The sequence below is a fragment of the Zeus faber genome (assembly GCF_960531495.2).
Source record: "Zeus faber genome assembly, chromosome: 22".
NCBI lineage: Eukaryota > Metazoa > Chordata > Actinopteri > Zeiformes > Zeidae > Zeus > Zeus faber.
In genome coordinates this window covers 16791346-16816345 of record NC_137209.1, presented here as the reverse complement: position 1 = coordinate 16816345, position 25000 = coordinate 16791346, and the positions used below count along the sequence as shown (strand labels likewise).

The 25000-nt window shown below is 42.4% G+C and overlaps 2 protein-coding genes across 2 annotated transcripts in view; both read right to left on the bottom strand.

Moving 5' to 3' along the window:
• The window catches only part of LOC307247397 (E3 ubiquitin-protein ligase TRIM39), a 12531-nt gene extending 1150 nt beyond the window's left edge, over positions 1-11381 (bottom strand). The window contains exons 1-14 of the mRNA XM_080023550.1: positions 11251-11381; positions 8052-8193; positions 7211-7330; positions 6550-6675; positions 5457-5561; positions 5178-5273; positions 4150-4383; positions 3468-3615; positions 2480-2527; positions 1863-1889; positions 1641-1705; positions 1024-1134; positions 168-286; positions 1-76 (exon numbers count right to left, since the gene is read on the bottom strand). The exon at positions 1-76 is cut by the window's left edge and continues 21 nt beyond it. Coding sequence (XP_079879676.1) covers positions 1-76; positions 168-286; positions 1024-1134; positions 1641-1705; positions 1863-1889; positions 2480-2527; positions 3468-3615; positions 4150-4383; positions 5178-5273; positions 5457-5561; positions 6550-6675; positions 7211-7330; positions 8052-8193; positions 11251-11252 — 1419 coding nt within the window. The 5' untranslated portion in view covers positions 11253-11381. The remainder of the gene's footprint in view (positions 77-167; positions 287-1023; positions 1135-1640; positions 1706-1862; positions 1890-2479; positions 2528-3467; positions 3616-4149; positions 4384-5177; positions 5274-5456; positions 5562-6549; positions 6676-7210; positions 7331-8051; positions 8194-11250) is intronic.
• Positions 11382-22398: 11017 nt separating this feature from the next.
• tkfc (triokinase/FMN cyclase) overlaps positions 22399-25000 on the bottom strand; it is a 10096-nt gene continuing 7494 nt past the window's right edge. The window contains exons 13-17 of the mRNA XM_080023342.1: positions 24732-24838; positions 24473-24579; positions 24224-24257; positions 23561-23653; positions 22399-23479 (exon numbers count right to left, since the gene is read on the bottom strand). Coding sequence (XP_079879468.1) covers positions 23321-23479; positions 23561-23653; positions 24224-24257; positions 24473-24579; positions 24732-24838 — 500 coding nt within the window. The 3' untranslated portion in view covers positions 22399-23320. The remainder of the gene's footprint in view (positions 23480-23560; positions 23654-24223; positions 24258-24472; positions 24580-24731; positions 24839-25000) is intronic.

The window sequence follows — 25000 nt, the reverse complement described above, 5'->3', positions numbered from 1 at the left end:
GAAAACACCAATTTTGTGCGGTGCGAGCGTGAGGTGGACGTCCGTGGAGGGCTCCGTACGGAAGGCGTACTTGTGTCTGAGGAGGGGGAAAGAAACAACAACCACAACAATAAATAATAACAACAACAACAACTCGCGTCGCACGCACAACACCGGCGTCGTCCTACCTGTCCCTGAGGCTGAGGAACCAGTAGCCGTTGCTCGGGGTGACCTCGATCTTCCCCTTCCTGTTGATGGACTGCCTGGCCACGCCCAGATCCCAGTCCGTCTTCCCACCCACCTCCACCTGGGCCCGGGGAGCACAACACAAAACTTACAAAACCCCATAATAATCAGAGGATTTCAGGCAGACGTGTCAATGCTGACGTTTGACTGTGTCCTGTTGTTGCCCACTAGGGGGAGCATCTGATTCTGACTGACAGGGGCCCTAAAAAACTGTAGGAACATTAGGGCGGCGCTCAATGTGACATCTTTTCAGAAGATGCAGTCCAAATACTTGAATTTAAATTAATTTAAATTGTCAAACTTAATTACTATTATTGAAATTATGTCACTTGATTTGTAGAATTTGTATTTTGAATTGAATAAGTAAAATCTGCATTGGAAGTGGCTCATTTTATCATTTAATTACTGGAATTTGAATTATCTCATGAAATAACTACAACTAGAAAAGTCAAATTAAATTCAGAGGATTACAATTTATTCAACTGAATTACTGGAATTGCAATTTGCTTATTTAATTCCTGCAGTTGGTTCATTTCATTAAAGGTCTCTGAGATCCCCAAAACATATTTATGAAGTTTTCTTTTGCTGAAAATACCACTCCGGTTACGCATTCTAGCCATTGTAACATGCCTCAAAAACCATCCCCTCCCCGACGTACCTATTCCCGTCCCTCCAGCCTGTCCTACTTCCCCCTGTCCCTCCACCCTGTCCTATTTCCCCCCGTCCCTCCACCCCGTCCTACATCCCCCCGTCCCTCCACCCTGTCCTACTTCCTCCCATCCCTCCACCCTGTCCTACCTCCCAGTAGTGTCTTCCCTTGGAGAAGGGCTCTCTTCCCAGGACACACACCACCCGGTCGAACCTCCCTGAGTTGTTCGGCTGTGGCATGTGGCGGTCCCCGCATTTCACCTTCAGGAGGAAACGTGCACGCACACGCATTATTTAATGTCTCCCTATGTGTGTGTGTGTGTGTGTGTGTGTGTGTGTGTGTGTGTGTGTGTGTGTGTGTGTGTGTGGAAACAAACAGTACGCAAACACGTGTGCTCATGTCTTTGTAAATAACCTACTCAATGGACCCTCCGCCCTAAACACACACACACACACACACACACACACACACACACACACACACACACACACACTTATTTAATTACTTTCATTAGAATTTTCTAATCTAATTAATTAGAAGTATTAGAAGTGTAATTAAATTACTTAAATTATAATTATCTAATTAAATAACAATAATTTGAATTGTCTCATTTAATTACTTGAATTTAGGTTGTCTGGTTTACAATGACCTCATTTGATTATTTGAATTTGGAATTTATTTGCAATGGAATTCGGTATTTAACCGTATTCCATTGCACGGCTGGGGCCGTGGGGCCGTGGGAATAGGCTTCTACAAGACGTCGAACCTGTTTGAGGTCGTCAGACAGGACGAGCCGGGGGTGGGCGGTGCTCGAGTCCAGGGTCACGTCCACTGAGGGGAGAAGGGGAGGACAAGACGGTTATTTATTGTTCCCCGCATGACGCTTCCAGCTCAGTCATTAAGTTCCAACTCATTATCAACATTATTTGAAATCGTGATATTATTCATGGGAATCATAGGAGGGAGCAGGTCCAATTTTATGTCCTACCTGCATATTCCTGTATCCTCTTTATCTCTGAAAGGAAATGAAATAGACATTGATTCGGTCAAAAAGCCTGGCTGGTTATACAAACCGCAATAATCCACATTAATACTGCACCAATCAGGAGGGTGGGGAGGTATTTCTCAACATTTTGGTTGGCTTGCTGTTGATATAAATAATAGGACTAAAGCAGGCTTCACACTGACTTCGACAACGCATCTGAAGTTTCGGATTCTCCCCCTAGTGGCCGTCGGATGAACTGTGTCTGGGTTTCCGCACGACAAATTACGTTGAAGAAAAGAGTGAGGGTTTGTTTTTAGGATTAGCTTGTGTTTACCAGTACCAAGAGTGAGTAGTCGACCAGGAAGAATGGATTTCGATTCGTCTAATCCAATGTTAAATTGTGGGAGAATCCAGGTTCAGAAAGTTCAAACTACACTCTGGGATTTCGAGCCAAACCCAAATGGCCCAACCGGAGCCGATTCAGGGCTTGAACTAACATATGAAAACTGGATTTTTTTTTCATTTTCTGGATCGGAACCTTCCACTCTCTCAGCTGGGACTCCCAGGACCAGGTCTGTGGGTCCATGTTATGAGGTCAACTGGGTGGACTGGAAACTTACTGGGCTGTGCTTTGACCGGACTGAGTTCCAACGCAGAGGCGGGGAAACCTGGAGTGGATTTAAAAAAAACATGTTGAAACATGCATGTCTATCTCTGTATCTATCCGTCCATCCTTCCATCCATCAATTTATATGTCTTTTGCTGCTCTGACGATGAGAATTTAAATTTTTTATAATTTTCTTGTTGATAGATTTATTGATTCATTTGTTATATTCATTCATCTGATTCATCATCAAAAATGACTGATTTATCTCATGAATTTATCTTATTTATTGATTTGATTATTTTATCTAATCTGATCTATTTAGCTAATTTATTTATAATTTATCTTTTGATTTGATGACTTATTTATCTGATTTATTTTCATATTTATTCTTCAGATTTATTTATAATTTATCTATTGATTTGTTGATTTATTTATCAAATGTATTATTATTATTTTTAATTTATCTATTAATGTCATTTATTTATTATTTATTTATTTATTGATTCAGCAACCATCCCCGATTTAACCTCTGGGTGGGGGTAGAAATGTTACTACAGTGGTACCTCGATTTACGACTGCATCTACTTACGACTAATTCGAGATACGAGTAGCGATAGTCGTGAAAATTTGTTTCGACCTGCGACCGACTGCTCCAAGATACGACCGTGGAAATTTGCAGTTGGCGCGTCGGCGGCCAGTCAGCAGCCAGTCAGCAGTCAGTCAGCAGCCAGTCAGCGGTCAGTCAGTAGTCAGTCAGCAGGCGACCTACATGGTGTGTCCACGTAGTTCGTGGCTTATCGATATTTTTTTCATATTTTCTGTGTTTGTGCTGTGTATTTTGTTTATTTTCACCCTTCATGATTTCATAATTTATATGGGAAAAACTGCTTCGACATACGACTGTTTTAACATACGACCGTCCTTATAGACCCAATTACAGTCGTAAGTCGTGGTACCACTGTACTACTGTCTGTGATTGCTCTGTTGCCGTAGTTACAGACCTATCTCTGCGATGCTCTTCAGCTGCTCCTGGAAGCCCTCCAGCAGGGCGGACAGCGACCTGTAGACGGTGCCGGTCCCCAGGTCGGAGCTCACCGACACGCCCGACCAGTCTCTGGTGGCCGGAGCAGTGGAGAGGGCGGGGAAGCTCTGGGAGGGGCGGAGCCAAACACAGCAAGTCATGAAAGTAAGGTGAGGGTTCCAGGCTGGGAATTGGAGATGATTCCGTCGAATCAACATATTAAGATAAATAACAACAATATGATATAATTGATATATTAAAATATTATATGATATCAATATAAATCAATACATTTCAACAATCAACAAACAGCACTGGGCGGTCAGTTTTTTCAGAATAAGGGCCGCTGATCTGGTAATAATGGCCGTTACCACGGCAACCACTTTTCCGCCTAATTTGACGATATCACAGGTTATTTTTACTCACATCCGAAAGTATGTACTTGTATGTAGCTCATAGTCGGCCATTTAAGACACAGTGCTGGTTTCTCCTTCTTGACTGAATTTCCCTCCGGGGATTAATAAAGGCTTATCTTATCTTAACTAAAAAAATCTAAAATGAGTTATAAGACATTTATAAAACATTTATGTGTCATTTTAGTGAAGGCCTGGGTTCGAAAAACAGCCAACCTGGATCCTGGAAACCCAAACCACCCGCCTTACCTCTACGCAGCGGATGTGGTCCTCTGACCGGCTGAGCTCGCTCAGCACCCGGCCCCGCCTCCGCAGCTCCATCACCTCCAGCTCCAGCTGGCGGATCATGGCGTCGGCCTGGAGCTCCGCCCCCCTCCGGCTCATGTCCATCACCTCCATCAGCTCCGCCTGGGCGCGCTCCAGCGCGTTCACCAGCGCCGAGAACATGCCCAAGCTGCCCGCCGTCTCCCGCTCCACCGACAGCTAGTGAGTGAGCGATAATGCACGGCCAGCCGGTCATTATCACAAAGTGACCTGCCCCCATCGGTTGCAAGGGCGTTGTTTTGCGCCTAACCCCCTGAAACAACTTGTTCAGCTGGGAAGGACACAACGTCTTAGGTAATAGGTTGGGGATAATGTACAGACAGATGGTCGTTGTTACACATTAGCGGGTGGGGGCGGGGTTTTAAAGCCGCTTCATAATAAAGAAATATACAAAAGCAAAAGTATAAAGGAACGGGCATTTAAGTTGGATTTTAAGACATGTCTGCCGCCGCTTTGAAACTATTCTGTAGTTGTTATGGCACGATAACACGGGGACCGCCGACTCGAAAATGCCAGATTTCCGAGCTCCCGTGGAACGCGGCATCACTTCCTGCTGCCTCTCGAAACCGATGCCAACTTGGGAGTTTCTGATCCCCCTGAGAGCAGAGAGCGCGGGCCGCAGCCGTTGCCAACCACGGAGCACAACTGGAGGAACAGATCCCGAGGGAAGCCAGCCGCTCCCACCCAAAAAGGTGAGAAATGGAAAGCGCAAAGCGTCCGTGTCCATATCTGGTCAATGACGTCACGGCAACCCCGAGCAGGATCTCGTGGCTTGTACGTTGTTATGATGAAATACAACACTGCGCTCCAGGTCAATACAATATGATCTATTTACAATATGTCCGCTTAATTTGTCAGCTGAATTGACAGCTGATTGCCTAAATGTGTGTGTGTGTGTGTGTGTGTGTGTGTGTGTGTGTGTGTGTGTGTGTGTGTGTGTGTGTGTGTCCTACCTGCAGTTCGGTGACGGACATTCTGAGTTCTTCGATCTTCCTGACTCGCTGTCTGATCATCTTCTGTATCAGCTGCTCAGACTCCCTCAGCCTGGTCTGCACACACACACACACACACACACAAGCACGCATGCACGCGCACACACACACACACACACACACACACACACACACACACACACACACACTATAACAAACTGCTGTGTCTTTTGGGCTTTCACAGGAAGTACGCGTGCACGTCAGGGATCCGACCCTCGACCACCCCGAGCAGTTTCCCACCTTGTTTTCGGACCACTCCGTTTCCACGGAGACGGTGTCGTGGCCCTGGTGGTCGGCCGCCTCGCACTCGGGACAGACGCACACGCCGTCAGTCCGGCAGAACACCTGGAAGATTGGAATTTCGATTAAAAATGGCCGAAAACCGGAAATGGTTGACGGACGCAGCGATTCCCTAAAAGGTTTTGAGCTGCCACGGCAAAACCTAATCCCACCGGACTAAACCGCTATCCCATTGACTCCTGAAAACACCAGAAACACATAGAACCTTTTGAATGTGAACGATTTGCTCTTTCGAAAGAATTTTGACAGAATTAATTCAACCAAACAAACCAAGAGCCGGAAAAAAAAATCGAACGACTCATTTTTTTTATGGAGCGACTCGTCGGGAACCGAATCTCAAAAAAGGAGTTGAACCTTTCATCACGACGTACGCTTTCAGATCATCAGCTGCTGCTCAGCCCGAACTGGTTGATTAGATGAATTGGTGCTGCCTTGCGATTTTGATGTTGCGACACAAAAGCAAATTTCCATTTTCGAATTTTTTAAATCGTCATTTGAAAAGATGTTCGCAATGATAAATACAGTTTTAAGAAAGTTCGATTTTCCATTGAACTACATCAATCATTTGCAAAGAAGTTGTGAGGATGAGTCGCTGCAAATAGCCCAAACTGGCCCTGCACCACTGAGCTGTCTAAAGTGGTAATCCATGAGACTATTTGGATTTTAAAATAAATTACATTTTTTAATCAAATTTATTTTTTTGCTGCCATTTTGTAAGAAACAGCCATTTGTGCTCTGCATGTGTTGCTCTATATGCTGTTTTGCGTTGTTGGTGGCGGGGTCCGCCACGTGCAAGAAGAGCAGCGTAGCTAGTGGAGGTCAGTAAAACCGCTGACATGGGTGAACATTCAGAAAGAAATAGACAAAAATATAACCCAAAACAATCAATCAGAAAAAGGCAAACCAGAATGTTGAAAAAACCCCACAAATGGTGCAATTTTGAATGGGGTTGACTTTCCACCCAACACGGACCAGATGGATCGACAAGCCCGCAGTGGATTCAGAATTTGTCTAAGATGCGGCGTGGTAGTACCAGAATGGCCCTGCCGTGGACTTCGCAGAGCGGCAGGCTCTGGACTTCCACCACCCCGCCCAGGGTGAACCTCCTGCGGGACTCGTGGGCGGGGCCGTGGGCGTGGGCCCTGGCAGCGATGGGGCTCTGGTTTGGCACCGAGGAGGCCAGGGGGGTGTCGGTGGGGGAGGGCAGGGGAGCCATGGAGACGAGGATGGGAACCCCCTCTGGAAAAAAAAAATATAAAAAAAAAAATATATATATATATATATATATATATATAATATTTAATTTGAATTTGATAAAACTATATTTAAAACATATTACACATTTTAAAGAATTATGTACAAAAAATAATGACATATCTAGAAAATACATTTAAAACTGATTTAGAGATTATTACACATTTTTTAAACTATTTCGTTTTTCTCTTGGAAACAAGCTATTGTGTGAACGATTAATGTGAATTATACAGAAACCAACGACTTATATAATGTGTGATTGAGAAGTCCATCAGTAATTGAAAAATTGAATTCAGCTAACCCTCCACTGACAGCGCCTGGGTCCGTAACGGAGCTCGCAGCAGCCTCCTCCTCACCTCGTCGTACAGGTGGTCCGGCAAACCTCCTCCCCCACCTCCTCCACCTCCTCCACCTCCTCCGGCCCGCCCTCCCCCTCCCACCCCGGCCACGACTCCCCCCTGCATGGACTTGAACTGCTCGGTGATCTCCCTCAGCGTCCGGTTGATCTGCATCTCCGGCCTCTTCTGGAAGGTCTTCTTACAGAGAGGACACCGGCACACCTGGATGCAGGGATGGATGGAGCGACGGACGGGTGGGTGGTAGGATGGATGGATGGGTGGAGGGACAAGACAGGACAAGACAAGATAAGATTAGTTTATTAATCCCAAAGGGCAAATCCAGGCTCGCGCCGAAATTCAAGTCTGGTGGAAGGTTGGTTGGATGGGTGGAGGGATGAATGGGTGAATGGATGGGTGGTTGGATGGATGATTGGATGGATGGGTGGGTGGGCGCCTGGATGGATGGATTGATGGATGGATGGATGGATGGATAGGTGGTTGGATGGGTGGATGGCTGAATGGATCGGTGGGTGGATGAATGATTGGATTCATGGATGGGTGGAGGGACAAGTGGTTGTATGGATATAGTTGTATGACTCCCTATATCCATGTATTGCATATACTGTATGGAGTTGTATAGTTACAGTTCTAGTTGTTGTGTGTTTTTCTAAGTAGCTCTTAAACTCACTAGTTATACAATAATTTCAAATCAATATTCCATCTGGATTATTATACTATATCATTATTAAACTATTGATTTAAATAGTTATTCGCCCACAATGACCAGGATAACGTGCAGCCCACCGCTCGTGATCACAAAATAACCCCCTTCAGAGAAGAGAAGACGAAACTAGTCCCGACCACCCCGTCGGGAGTTGTTCTGCAGATAACGGCCCGGCCGGCTCTACATGATCCCTTCCGCGCACGGAGGGCGGCGGTGCACCTTGGAGCCGTCCCAGTAGCGTCCGATGCAGGGCATGCAGAAGCTGTGTCCGCAGGGCGTGGAGGACGGGTTAGTGAAGAGGTCCAGGCAGATGGAGCACTGGAACTGCTCGTCCGACAGGAAGCTGCCCAGCATGGACATCCTGTCGGAGGGGACACGATAAGAAACTCAAGAAACGACCACGTCGGCGATGCAACGTCATTTCATTGGATTGGACATTTTGGAGTGCTAATTAGCACAAACCCCGCCTCTATTTTGCCATATAAGGAACTTCCTTGTTCCTGGGATAGAGGTAAACAAAGAGGAGGAGCCGACGGAGCATCTCTGCCGGGGCGGAGCCGGCAGATGCCAATGATAAAGTTCCACCCTAGAAAACTTAAAAAATATATATTTCACCTCGCCTGGCTTCGTTCATTGGTTGATTGGTTGGAAGCGTAGTAAATCAGAAGTGCTGCATGACCTTTCTAATTTTCGGCGATCCAGGTCACACGCCAAAGGTCGATAAATGTCTATGTCGTCTCTGATCCAAATAGTCTGAGTAATCATTTCAGTTTTTCAATCATTTTTATACTATTTATTTTAGGCATTATTTTATTGGGAATTTTTATCGCTGCTAAAAATGTGCACAATCTCTGCAGGCACTGCCACCTTGCTTTTCACTGCATACCTGTATGCGTGTGACAAATACAAATCTTGAATCTTGAGCCTTACCAATTTATACCATTTAAGTTCTGTATATTTGACGATATTCGTTCTATTTTCGTTTTAATTTTGTTCTGTTACTGCACAGAACCTATGTCATGCGGGTCTTTAATGCTGTTAGAGAAAAAAACAATGGACGTGAAATTGAAGTTATAAGGTATAGTGCCCCCTAGAGGGCACTTGGGGAAGGAGCGTCATTTAATTGGAAATGTAATTGAATGGAAAAAATGAGGAATGTATTAGAAACACCTGAGAGAGGGGCGGAGAGAAGACACAGTTCAAACTGTTCTTTCTTTCTTTTGTTTTGTACTAGTTTATTTCATTTCCAACTACCTCGTTGATTCAGTATGTCGGAAAAGTCAGAATTAATTTTACTTACGAAAGGCCTGCTTTCATTTGTTTTCGAGTGTATTATTTGTTTTTTTTGGGACGCTCTTCTCACTTTCAAACTCAGTTTCCAGTGGTATTCATGGATTACAGTGGAATTATAAACATGGACCAGGATCTACACCTCTACAAGAGCTGCGACAAAGTAAGTAGCTCAATAATAATAATATGACATATAGCCGTTTAACTAGCTGTTAAATAATGATAATAATAATAATAATAATAATAATAATAATAATAATGAATATAGCTGCAGGGAGAAATACATGGTTAGTCCAGTTTAGTCATGTGTGGTTAAGTATTTCAGGTTTGAGTGGTTTTGGAAATCAAAAGACCGGGACAGTTCCTCCAAAAACGCCTTCTGTGACCGATCAAAAATTTGGGACTTTTGTGAGACGCAGCACGAGTTACAGTTTTCCGAGTTTCCTTTAAACACAGCAACCTGCCAACTTTCCTCTACTTCTGGTGAATATACAACAGTTTTCCACTGGTTTCTGCTCCAAAACATAGATTGATAACGGATCAAACTTGAACGACAAGACGTCTGAAACATCCCGGTTCCAACCAGACCTCAACCATGTCGATTGCTGTGTTCCAGACACTTTTAGTCCGAAAAACGCAGGGAATAATAATAATAATAATAATAATAATAATAATACAAATCTGATCAAAAACAACAACAACAACAACAATTCTAATTAATCTTAAGTATAGTATCTAAATATTAATAACAATGTGGACCAGATTACTTGTTTTAAACCGTGGTTAGTGCACAGGCATATTTATACTTTAAATCTGTGCTCAATGTTTGCAAATCAAATTTCTAAAAGGGTTATTAATTTTTATTTATTTATTTATTTATTAATATTTTTTCATTATTCATTCATTATTCATGAATTCATTATTTCAGTTTATATAAATGAACTGACCGAGCAGATCATGGGCGAAAAAAAATAAAAAATAAAACACACAATTTTTCCGCGATGGAAAAAACTTGTTTTGGGGAAAATTTGAATTATGACGATGACAAACCCTGGTTCACAGCCAAACTCAGACGTTTTAGTTTGCAGAAGGAGGAGGTGTCTGAGAGCGGTGACAGATTTAAGGGGAAAAACACACGTTTGACAAGGTGGTTACACCCCTTTCGGTAAGACCTTAGATATTAAACCAAATTTAAAATGATTGGTAATCTAGCATAAACGTTATATTTAATAGTTCAAACCGGATTCGTTGCCATAGTGACATAAGGGTGTATTCCATTACAGACAATGAACTTTGTGATATGTCATGTCGAATTGTAGTTAGTTATAACAACAACAACAACAACAACAACAACCTTGATGCATTCTTCAGTATTGTACATGGTTTGGTCACACCGACTCACCTTCACTGCATTGCTGTCTTTTCCACTTCCTCTTCCCCAACCTTTACTTGGTGGCTTGACATTTGTATTTTAGATTTGAGTTTTTCATTGCGAAGTGAACGAATGAACCCTTCGTCGGGACCGGCAGTTAATAAAACTTTTCACGCACGACAAATTTAAATAAGATGGATTTAAAAGTACTTTATCTTACTTAGAATTAAATACTTTTCAAGCGTCTCTACTTTCTCAAGTATACTGTATTCAGTTTCGGAGGATTTGGGCTTCACGGCACGACATTTCGAAGCAAATATCTATTATTTTCACTGTGCTCCATTTTTAACACAGTAGAGTTATTATTATTTTATAATTATGACATATGAACAACAAAAACAATTTTAAAAACAATAATAAATAAATAATAATAATAATAATAATAATAATAATAATAATAATAATTATTATTATTATTATTATTATTATTATTATTATTATAGATTAACATAAACAAATAAAGAAATAAATAAAATCCGAAAGCAAAAAATAAACAATTGTAAATAATAATCAGATTTAATAGGATGGTAAAAAAAAATGTTTTATAATATTTAGTAAATTGTAACCAGGATATGAAAACAAGGTAAAGCAGCCCTTTATGACATGTCATCGGCTCTGTTACTGTATACCAGGACACTGCATATAAACAAGTACTTTTTATTGTAGTACCTTAAATACATAAGACGCAGTACTTACATACTTTCACTGAGGCAGCAACGTCAATGTGGTAGAAAAAAAAAGATATGATATGATCTTCCAAACATTTAATATAAATATGAATATTAATGATCCAGCAGGGTCTTCTTGTAGATGTTTTTTAAAATCTCTGTGCAATGCTATGCCTCCATTCCACTCTCACCCAGTGTGACTGACCTGTGTATTTGTACCTGTGCGTGTATTTGTACTTCTACGTGTGTGTGTGTGTGTGCGTGTGTGTTTATGGGGCTATCTTTTCTTTTTTCCAGATAGACAGGTACGTAGGCGTATCCAGTAATGCCATGCCTACGTACCTGTCTGCACAGCTGGTAAATGTGGAATGACTGGTTTGGTGTTTACTTCCCATTAACACACACACACACACACACACACACTCACACACACACACACACACACACGCGCACACACACAGACACACACACACACACACACACACAATAGAGACAAATTAGGGCAAGCGAGCATGACCTCATTAATAATTGGAACGTCATCAGCCTCTGAACCGAGCCCAGGGCAAGTCATGTGCTGCGTCCTGAACCGACAGGCGTGAAAACTGAGTGAACCGTTGGTTCGGTGCAAAGTGGAAAATACAAATTGAAAATCAAGTGTTATGGATTAACAACATACATATGATAATTGTAACTGAATTGTTAATGCTCCACACAGAGAAGCTTCTGGTCGAGGTGAACGACAGGTTTGACTGTTACCGAGGTACTTCAATACAATTTCTAGTAAAGTAAAGTATTTCTACTTTACAAGAGTAGTTAGAAAGTAAAGTAGAAGTAATGTTAGAAGTCCTAAAAAAAATATTATAATAATAACAATAATAATAATAATAATAATAATAATAATAATAATAATAATAAATATAGCTGAGGGGCAGAAATACACAGGGTCCAGTGCGTAAAAAGGATGAACTTTTTTTAGGATTCATTGAAAACGAGGACCTCATTATGTCAATGAAATCTGACATGAATTCACTGAGCATGAAATATGTGGTCATGACGCGGAATAACCTTTACTTGAGTGACTTACAGCAGACTGATTGAGCTGTACTGGAGTACAATGTTGAATGGAGGATTTGTTACTTTCACGTTTTAGAGTTATGTTCTATGAGTACTACCACTCAAACTTCCAGTGATACTACTAAGCTGCTACTCTACTAATACTGTAATACTCTACTATTACTCTGCGACCACTTTACTACTACTCTACTACTACTATACTACTACTCTGCTACTACTTTTTCTAATACTCTACTACTACTGTACTCTACTTCTACGCTACCTCTATTTGACCTCTCCTACTACCTCTAGTCAAATTGTACTCTACCTCTTCTACTACTACTACTACCTCTATTCAACCTCTACTCTACTTCTATTCTACCTTTAATGTAACTCTATTCTACCTCTTCTCTACCTATATTCGACCTCTATTCTAGCTCTACCCTACCTTTGCTCTACCTCTATTCTAACTCTACTCGACCTCTATTCTTACTCTATTCAACCTCTGTTCTACCTCTACTCTACCTCTATTCTACCTCTATTTTACCTCTATTTGAATTGTACTCTCCCTCTACTACTACCGCTATTCAACCTCTGTTTGACCTCTATTTAATGTCTATTCGACCTACTTCTATTCTCCCTTTACTGTACCTCTATTCTATCTCTTCTCTACCTCTGTTCGACCTCTTTTCTACCTCTACTCTACCTCTACTCTTCCTCTATTTGACATCTATTCAACGCCTATTATACCGCTATTCTATTTATATTCTAACTTCATTCGACCTCTACCTCTATTCTACTTATATTCTTCCTCTATTTGAACTCTACTACTACCTCTATTCTACCTCTATTCAAATTGTACTCTACCTCTATTCTACCTGTACTACTACCTCTATTCAACCTCTATTTGACCTCTATTCAACCTCTATTCTATCTATTTTACCTCTATTCTACCGCTATTCTACCTCTATTTTACCTCTATTCTACCGCTATACTACCTCTATTCAAACAATTAAATGTCTATTCTACCTTTACCTATATTTGACCTCTATTATACCTCTTCTCTACCTTTATTCTATCTCTATTTGCCCTCTATTTAATGTTTATTCGACCTCTACTCTACCTCTATTCTACCACCACCACTCTACCCCTATTCTACCTCTTCTCTACTTATATTCAACGTCTATTCTACCTCTACTCTACCTCTATTCTACCACTATTCTTCCTCTATTTGACCTTTACTACGATCTCTAATCTACCTCTATATGAGTTGTACTCTACCTCTACTCTACCTCTATTCTACCTGGATTACTACCTCTATTCAACCCCTATTCTACTTCTATTCTTCCTCTACTATGACCTTTATTCTACCTGAATTTGAATTGTGCTCTACCACTCTTCTACCTGTACTACTACCTCTATTCAACCTCTATTCAAACTCGATTTAATGTCTATTCTACCTCTACTCTACCTTTGCTCTACCTCTATTCTACCTCTATTAGACCTCTACTCTACTAGTATTCTACCTCTGCTCTACCTCTACTCTACCTCTATTCTACACCTATTCTACCTCTATTTGCCCTCTGATCTACCTCTGTTCCACCTCTTCTCTACCTCTATTCCACCTCTACTCTATCTCTTTGCTACTCCTACTCTATCTATACCTCCCTCTACGCTATCACTACTGTTCACTCTCTTTACTTCCACTCAACCTCTTTGTTGCATTACATTACTTCATTTAGCAGTCACTTTTCTCCAACTCTGCCTTTACTCTACCTCTGCTCTACCTCTACCTCCCTCTACTCTATCATTACTCTTCACTGCCTTTACTCTCCCGCTACATGACATTACCTCATTTAGCAGTCGCTTTTGTCCAACATGACTTAGAATAAGTACATTTTGTCTGTACCTCATCTCCCTCTCCTCCACTTATACTCCACCTCTTCTTTATCTCCTTCTACTCCAGCTCCACCTCTACTCTACCTCCACTCTAACTGTTATTACTGCCGCTGGGTACATCTGTGCTTCTCCCCATAGCTGACTGGCGGCCCTGACTTTCTTGTGAGCGCGACGTGACCGAGTGCCCTCTGTGGAATGTGTCAGCCAAATAGTTATCTGCCGTTCTAGATGCCACTTCCAATATGGATGGTGGGAAAGTGCACTTAAAATATGGCTGACAAGTGTGTGTGTATTTTGTCTTTGTGTGTTTTATGTTTTTCCTAAGTGCTTCTGTGTGGTTTTGCATGGGTGCTGGCAATTTTCCATTCAAGTGCAAGATTGATAGAGAAGCGTGAAGGCGGTACCGTTTCATATAAGTGTACACCAATCAGCCACAACATTAAAAGCACCTGAATAATATTATATAGGTCCCCCTGGTGCCACCAAAACAGTGACCTGTGGAGGCACGGACTCCACAAGAGCTCTGAAGGTGTCCTGTGGTATCTGGCACCAAGACCTTAGCAGCAGATCCTTTAAGTCCTGGGAGTTGTGAGGTGAGGCCCCCATGGATCAGGCTTGTTGTTCCAGCACATCCCACAGATGCTCCATCGGATCGGACCCGAACTCCACCCATCCGCATGATGGAGATGAAAAGGTAATTCATCAGACCACCAGCTTCTTCCATTGCGCCATGGTCCAGTTCTGATGCTCACGTGTCCATTGCAGGTGCTTTGGGTGGTGGACAGGGGTCAGCATGGACACTCTGACCGCTCCCATATGCAGCAAGCTGCCATGCACTGTGTGTTCTGACACCTTTCGATCATAGCACCATGAGCTTTTTCACCACTTTGTGCTACAGTAGTTGACGGACTACACTTGGCTCCCCACATGCACCAATGAGCCTTGGGCCCCATGACCCTGTCGCCGGTTCACCAGTCGTCCTTCCTTGTAGCACTTTTGGTAGCTAGTAACCACTGCATACTGGGAACACCCCACAAGACCTGTGGTTTTGGAGGTGCTCTGACCCAGTCGTCTAGCATCACAATGTGCTCCTTGTCAAAGAGGCTCAGATCCTTACGCTGCTTCAACACATCAGCTTCAATAACTGACTGTTCACTTGCTGCCTAATACAGTATATCCCTCATATAATTAAAAAAAAAAAAATATATATATATATATATAATAATAATAATAATAATAATAATAATAATAATAATAATATATAACAGTGTATATATATATATATATATATAAAACAGTATATAATAATTATAATATATAACAGTATATATATAATAATAATATATAACAGTATATATATATATAATAATAATATATAACAGTATATATATATAATAATAATATATCCCACCCCTTGACAGGTGCCATTGGAACCAGATGATCAATGTTATTCACTTCAGCTGTCACTGGTTTTAATGTTGTGGCTGATCGGTGTATATACATGCATACATACACATACATACATATGATCACACACACACACACACACACACACACACACACACACACACACACACACACACACCGACATACATGTGCTATATACAGGTATGGGCATGTTAGCCATATTTTAGCATTTGTTGTTTTTGCAGCCATTGACTCTGCTCTCCCGAAGTTCCACTCTACTGAAGCTCTACTCTGCATCTTTCCACACATCTCGCGTGTATGTATATTATACATACACACAAGAAAGCAAAATTATGAGCAAAACATATCCATAAGCAAAATGTATATGTACAATTAATGCCCCAAGTGTCACCTGTGTTCAAACTGTTCTGAAAGCTGTGAAAATCTCCCGTGCTCGTCACCGGAATCTGAATGATGTGGCGACATGTGACCATGCTGGAGGTCAGAGGTCATCATAGGTGTAACCCAAGAAACACTTCCAGTTTCTTGGGGGAAATATCAACGTCACAACAAAATATACAGACAATATGTTATGGCCCAAAATGGCCATTCTTTTATTTTTATTTTTTTTACGTACATTATTTTGGATAAAATTCACATTAAGTCTTATTTCATCATTATTTTATTATTATTATACTTATTTTTGCCATTGAACATACTTTGACTGACAATATCAATGACACAACTTAAAAATCAATAAAAAAAAAAAAATTAGTGTGATATCTTAATAAAGTGTAATCGCTTACACAAACCTGTAGAGACACCGTGGTATAAACCATCTAGTACCACAAATAATACAAAAAATTCATGCAGCATTTTGATGCTCTTGACTTGTTTATTTTGCTCTTTGACAATGTGGTAAACTCCAAAAACAACTCCAGTCATAACAAAAAAAATCAAAATCTAAAGATAAGAGTGATGGATAGCCATGGTGCTCCGCTGACGGATCGAGATGCCCACTGATGGAAGTAATAGAGGGAGGGAGGAAGGGAGGGTGTCACTCATCCACCTGGATGGAATGTAGGCTCGTCTGTCAGTCACTTTATCGTGAAGATATTTTATCGCCTAAATTCTGTTCCGGAGCCAAAGTTTTTACATAACACTTTGAGAAAAACAAGTTAAAGTATAGTATATGTACTTTCTTTCAAATAAAGTATTAAAAAGTACTTGCCTCTACTAGCGGGGCCTTTAAAGTTTTTTCGGCTTTATACTGAATCCAACAAACAACGGCAAAGAAACGGAAGTCCATTCATTTCTATGGAGAGTCGGATTTCGCAGAAGAAAGCTGTGATTAGCCCCGTCACCTCTGCGGTGGCAGATTTCCGCATGCGTTCGCTGCCCCGCGATGCGTTAAAAGTTTGCATTTCCGACAGTATGACCGTTTATATACAGTATGTGTATTAAATTAACAAAAAAAATATTAATTATAAAATATTTATTATATTAATAATAAAAAAATATTACAATGCTTACACCTTTGATATATATGAATATAAATCCTACTCATTTATATATATATTTTTAACTTAAGCTACTTTACTGTGTTAGAAATGTAATAGAGTAAACAATATCGATATTTGGTTTAAAATGTGGTGGAGTAAAAGTCCAAAGTCAGTACGTACTGTATAGTTGGAAAATGAGAGAGAAAGAGAGAGAGAGACGAATGTGTCTTACATCTTCTGTTTGATAAAATCTTCTCAAGGCAACACACACACACACACACACACACACACACACACGTTGCTGTCACGTAGTACAGATACAACTAGCTGACCTTCATAGTTGTCGTTCCTGCTGCTACAGTCCTCAGTGTTTCTCAAAGTACTACCCTAGGGGTAGTTTGGGGGTACTGCAGGGGGAATTAAAAACGTTAAAAAATACTGGTCATATATATAATGTTTAAAAAACACACATGGGACGCACATACAATACATCATACATGTCTCTCTCTCTCTCTTTCTCCCAATGCCAGTGAAGGTACTCTTCAGGTAGATCTTAGGGGGGGAACACTAATAATAACACGTTTGAGAACCACTGCTGTCGGCAACAGTGAAGTGTGATTTGTAAACGATTGGTTCCCAGCGAACGAATCTTTATAAAATAGAGTTTGTTGTTTGTTCCTTTGGTTGGGCTCAGTAACGGCAGCCGGACGCACAGGCTGAACTGAGGCTGGACCTGGATTCACTGAAGCCAGGGCCACGCTGCCTGCTCTTCTGCCTGACCTATTTGGTGACGATCGGGCGGAGTTGTGGTGGTCCAGGGTCCAACTATCTATCTATCTATCTATCTATCTATCTATCTATCTATCAATCCATCTGTCTATCATCCATCCATCCATCTATCGCTGCTATATATCCATCCATTCATCCATTCATCTATCCATCCATCTATCCATCCATCCATCTATCCATCCATCCATCCATCCATCCATCCATCCATCCATTCATCGCTGCCATCTGTCACCGAAACAATTTCTTGGCACAAAATACCACGAGCAAATACAGACGTTTTGTTAAACACGCCTGTGATAACGCAGTTGTTACACGTCTCATTAAAGTTTTAAACCTCTGTTGGTAAAGGGACTCAGGCCAACATTAACAGGGTGACCTCATCTAGTTGAATTTAATGTCATTTGATACCTGTCAGATGGGTAACACCTTTAACAGCAAAAAATACAGATAAGGAGATAATAATAACAACAACAATAATAATAATAATAATAATAATTACAATAATAATAATAATAACAATAATAACAATTAATAATAAAAATAATGATAATAAACTCTACTCTACCTATACTATACTCTACCTTTACTATAATCTACCGCAATTATACTATACTCTACACTACTATACTCTACCATCACCATCCTTTACCTCCCTCTACTCTCCCTAATTTCTACTCCACCTCTCATACCTCATACTTCTACTGTACTTCTAATTGACCTCTACTCTACTCTACCTGTACTAATGCACACCTGCACCATCAGACAATAGGAATATTATCAGTGTTTGACATGCTCCCAGATATGCACAACATTAAAATACCTCAGTTCATGCTGCCGCTGTGTGAAGCCACCGAGTGACGCTTAAAGGCAGGATGCTGTTTCTAACACGCTGGAAGCTCAAAGTTATTGACAAACCCGCAGAGAGTGATTTACTTCTTTGACAGCAATATTGACTAGATTACACGATTTGAGATTGGATTGGATTACCACGTAGCTACAGCTACTTTAATTTAACTTGCTAATGTAAGACACTTTTGTAAGACACGCCTGTACATCTGTGTGCGTGTGTGCGTGTGTGTGTGTGTGTCCATATGCAGAGTTTCCACACGCGCACACACACGCACACACACACACACACACACACACTGAGCTGGCAGCTTAGATTTCCCCTTGGGAAGATCAATAAAGCACTATCTTACATTTCCTTTTGAACATTTAGACGTCCGGGTGGGCGCGCATCTTTCTCGAGCCCCTCACAGCCCATGACCAGAGCTTTGCCCAAGTTCTGAAAGAGCGCAAAGCAAAGTCGTTTTCACCCCACTGAGCCCAAAAACCAGATGGAAATGTGAGTCTCCCGACCGTCCAACTTCGGTACTCGGCCCTTTTCCCACCGACTCTGCCGCAGAACCGCAAATCATTCCAGAGATTCCGGTCCTTCCACACCCCACCCTTTGTGGGGGGTGGGGTGGATGGTCCCATCTCCATATAATACTATTACCACTGTCACCTTTTTATATCGCTTGAACACACCGACGGTATTCAAGCGCGACTGCTGACTTACAGAGCTGCATTTTGGAGATTCTTTCTTTCTTTCTTTCCGTGTGTTTGTGTGTCAGTATCTTGATGAATGTGTGTCTGTTTATCCAAGTTGTGTTCAAGTACGGGCTTCCGTGAATAACCATAGTTTTGCGGGCTCCTTGAAGGCACGCGGAGCGGAAGAGCCGCTGCAGAACACAGTTGGCGTTTGAGTTTTCAAAGACGGCCGGCGCCTGAAGCGGCTCTTGAGGTTATTGTTTGTTGAAACGTTTTTTTTTAATAATAATAAATAACACAAGCGCATATACACAGGCAACAAAATGCCGACTCATAATACAGACTTCAGATAAATGAGCTGACCATAATAATCCGAAATCACACATAGATAATAACATACTCAGAAACAAACCTACAGTGCATTATAAAGCAGGTCCATGATCCGTGTACAGCCTTAAACTGGAATGAAAGAGGGACACAGTCATCCTCATACCGCCTTGTTGAATTCCGTATCATGTTGAAATATTGGAGCAATTTTATTTGAAACGCATGAAATGTAACGTCGCTGGCAGCCAAACTTCACCAAATCAGTTTATATGCAGACGTTTTTATACAGACAGACCTTTTATATTTGCGGAGGATTGAACATCTTTCTCACAGGTAATTAAAAAAACAAATTCCTCTTCCAGCATAAACAACTTTTATTAAAAAACGGACGACACTTTACCTTTACCGGCCATGGAACGGGAAAGAGGCCTTGCTGTTCCCACCCATGTCAACCTGTGGAACACCTTTCCCATGACCCGCCACTCCAAAACGCAACTCATCCAATATGAGATTCTGCACGGAGCCCATATCACCCGGCACAAAATGTTCAAAATGGGCTTTGTGGATAAAGACGTTTGCTCCCACCGTTCCCGCAATACCAGAGGTGACGGCTTTCGTGCCACCTGGCTCTGCCCACCTCTCCTCGACATCACCAAGAAGCTATCAACCCTTCTGGGTCGCAGCATTCCAGTCTCCCCCGTCCGTATGGCCGTTTCTCAATACCGAGTACGCAAAGTCCGGACTTGCGGACTTGGTAGTTCAGACTTGGCAAGTTCGACTCGGGAGTACAGACTCCCGGGGACCAATACCATCACCACCGCTTGGTGCGAAATGCATTCTGGGATACTTGGCCGTCCCAAGTCCACACAAGTCACCAGCGATTGATCCTCGATAAAATGGGCGGAGCAAGTCCACATCCGGGCATTTGGACTGGACTTGGCTCGATGCATACTTTGAATTGAATCAGTACTTGGGCTGCGACTGATGACGTTTCACAAGAACACAAGTACAGACAACAACGCACTTTGAGAAAGGGGCCTATGTCTCCTCGGTGACCTCTCCTCAGTTGACCCACCGCTTAAACGCCACCAACCCATTTTGATGGCCTTAACAATCGCCAAGGAAATAATATTACTCAACCGGAAAAACTGAGATAATCCCACCACATCCCGACGTCCATTTCCTAATATGTGAAGAGGAGTTATGTCAGCCCGTAATGTATTTTATTGTTGCATCGAGGACCAATAATGGAACCCTGTGGAACGCCCCCCCCCCCCCCCGAATATCCACCTATATCCAAGCTTTGATATTATTGTTATATTCGGTAAGATTACAACCAAACTGAAAAGGCTCAGGTATTAAAGGGGGAAGTGATGTCAGCCCACGCTGTATTTCATTGAAGGAAACAACCTCGCTTTTGGATATTGCAAATAGTTTCCCCATCGAACAAACCGAGTCACCGTGACACTGGGCCTTCGCACGTTTCCAAATGTGAACGCGGGTAAATTCCAACTGCACGACAGAACCAATTCGGATAAGCAGGAGACTTTGTTCCCAGAAGTGTCGGTGAGTAGACTTCCCGATCGGATGTGATTGTATTGCTCATTCGACCGGCGAGGTTCAGGCCCCGTTGCGATGCCGATTCCGACATTTTTGGACGGATGGTCGGGGTGCGGGGGGCTGCGTGGCGGTCTTTGATGTGGAGCTAACATGCATGCCTGTGCTGTACAGTGCACAGCATAGTTTAAAATCCCCCCGGAGCTAGAAAGCTCTGCACGCAATGGAATCTAACTTGCGTCATGAATCATTGGACGGCACTCTCACATGTCACCGAAATATAGGGCATGACAAGGAACAATGTACACACACATTGAGCATGACTCAGATCCTGCTTAGTATTGAAACACTTATCTTAAACTGGGTCAATATTTATATATGATAGCAAATGCATTTCGAACAGCTAATCAATGCTCGCTGATGCAACGACAAACACTTGATTCGTCATCAGAAGCGAACCAGAGGTCAGTCAGTTCCCATCAATGATGAGTAGAAGGAAATTGCGCCGAAATTGGCGAAAAAGTGCTTCCCCAAGCCGTTTTTCTTTTACAACTAAATAACCGCTACGCACATCACAAACATATAGAACTGAGGTGCGAGGTCGGCAGAAGAGCTAGCCCATCCCCCTTTATTTCCTGAAGTTCTGCGACCGGGACGCTCTTCGGGACTCTGGCTTTCCGTGACGCGTTTAGAAACTGTCCGACACTTTACTGCTTTGACAGGAAATAGTCGGTGTCGACGCAGACAGACGGAGCCGATGGCTGGACAGGGGCCTCGAGCTCAAAATGCTAGAAATCCCATCTAAAAATCAGGTAACAATAAATCATTTCCCCTTTAAGGAAAAAAGGTGCGGATGGAAAGTTAGTTGGGGCATTTCTGAGTGAGCCCTCGAGAACCACCCAACCCAACGCCCGGACGGTTGGACTGCCACGCCATGTGGGTGATGTGATGAGAGAAAGAAGTAAACGATCCCAAAACGACCAATCCTGACGAGTTGAGAGGCCTCTTGGAAACATAGTTCAGAAAAGAAGAAACCGATTTTATTCGTCAGAATTACAAAGCACACGTTGGAATACTGCGCTGCCCCAAAATGCTGCTGCAAATACATCCAGACCGGGGGTCCCAAACCGCAGGCCCGGGGGCCACACCTGGCCCGTGCGACTATTTCATGCGGCCCGCTCCGCATTTATGATTTATTGTCAAATCCGGCCCACAAATTAATTTAAAATTTTTTTTTTTAAATCACAATGTTTAATTAATCCGTGCAATGTAACTCTATTACGTTTTCAGATTATGATAACAGAATAAAATATAATATGACTGATTTTTTTTATTGATTCATGTGATCTTGATTCTTCTGTATCTTGAGTTCCTTTTTATTTTGATTTCATTAAACATTTTGATTGATCAATTCAATTAGGTATTGAGTCTCATGTATTTGTTTATTTTATTATTATTAGGCAGTTCACCAACGCTCAGTGTAAAAAGAATAAAGTTGTTGGTTTTCCCTCAATGTCCACTGTGGCCCCCCTACGGCGAGACACGCTGGCCAGCGGCCCCCAGGTGGTTTGGGTTTGAGACGCCTTATCTAGACATTTCTATCAAGATAAACTCACAAACAGTCTAAAATTAATAGCAAATCACTATTAAACTATATACTGTATATTACATATTATATAAATCTCTCCAAAAATTGTGCATGGATTTATTCTAATGGCCCACAAATCACAAGTCAAACCTTTTGTATATTTAGTGCTAAAATACTACAATACAACTATCACAAGCATTATTGTATTAGCATTATTAGTATAAATATATATATAAATATATATATATATATATATATATATATATATATAGAGTCACAGTATTTCTGCTTGTGCAAATCTATTGTTTCACTGTTAAATTTGGTCTCCAGCAACTAGGGTGCAAAGGAAAATTCTATCTATTTTATTTGAAGGCCCATGCCGGTGAGATCTGTACCCGAACCACAACAACCTGGTGTACAGCCACCGCGCAGCGGTTGCTAGGTTACCCCCGTCCCTCCAGGGCCTCCAGCACGGCTCTAAAGATGGCCGCCACCGCTGCCGCGCCCGGGTCGGGCAGCGTCAGTCGCTCGGCGGCAATGTAGCTCGCGCGCCCCGCCCTCGCCACGAGGCCGCGGGTCGACTCTGCTCCCAACTCGGCTTTCTGGTGATGGTGGGGGGGGATTCAAAATTTAGAAAAATATTATTACACAAAAATAATTCGTATTTTTTCTTGATACTGGACCTCCACAGCAGCCCGCAGTATAGACATCTCTCCACCAGAGGGAGCTGTTGTGAGCGTCATCAACTCCTCCACTGCAGGACACAACGCGTCCAACTGAGGGAGAGAGAGAATTAAATATTACACATTGATAAAAAAAAACAAGGTCTATTTTGTCCAGCTGCATTCAAGGCCATTTGAAACTCATTAATTTCTAGGAAATGCCCTGTGAACATATGCACGGACACTGCAGGAAGTCTTTGCTTTGTATTATTTTTTTATCTCGTGTTCACGAGGAATAAGGTTGAAAAGCAACTGATTCAAACGTAATTTTCCTTCCTTGCAGTTCCAACCGTGCAATCTCTTTTCGAAATAACGAAATCCTGAGCCGCGATCAAAAACAACTGGAATTTGCGCGAAAGATTTCCATCGGAAATTTCCACCCTCTTTTTTTGGAGGATCCTGATCTTCACTCCGCTTTTACAAATGTAAACAACAAAACACGTGCAGAAAACACAAAATATGAGTTATGAGTAAAGCTTAAAAAAGGATTAAAATTCGGCAGCCCTTTCGTATCAAGTTAGGGACAAGCCCTGACGCTGGAGTTTTTTTTCATCATTCTTCCACGGCTTCCGAGTCGACTTGAACGCAGCGTGAATGCCGCATCTCTCGTTCTCTCTCTCTCACCATCGTTCTATCTCCAGGGTCCGCACCTCCGTACCTGAAGGAACACAACAGAGGAAAAAATACGTTATCCGCGTGATTATTCACTCCAAATCATCACTGAAAGCAATTTAGGAATGAAACGGGGCTGTTTAGTGCATTAAAGGGTGAACACACACTGACGAGACCCGCTCGCACGCTCATTTGGCCTACGAAATAGCGTGCTTAATGCCATTTCGGAGGCTACTGCAACCTCCACTGCCCTGCACCTACCTCCTCATGGCCTGCGTCCCGGCATGCATTGCGTTGGCCCAGGCGGCGGCGTTGCTCTGGCCCTCGGTCACGTGACCGGCCGCGGCGGTCAGAAAGAGGCCGTACAACTGACGGAGAGAGGCAGAGGGACGGACATGTTGAAACCTTTCTGCCTCGTCTGTGCCCGCCGACGCTGAGGTTTTCCGTAGCGCCACCTGGCGGCCGGTTGGAGCTTCCACTGTCCAGTCCCGAAAAAACGCCACCCCGTGAACACACTCACCGCGCCCGAGGAGCCGCCCATCTTCTCCTGCACCAACCCGGCGAGGGCGGACAGCAGTTGCCGGGGGCAACCGGGGACCACGTGACTCTGGAGCCACTGCTGAATGGCTGGGAGGTAAACACTCAGATGATAAGAGCTTGGAATTCACGGCCACCCAAAATAGTAAAAAAATAGATGAAAATCAGACAAGGGCTCTTTGGTCGGAAATCTGATCGTTTCAAATCTACAAAATGAAGTTTCAGCTCATAAAAATAAATAAATAGTAAATC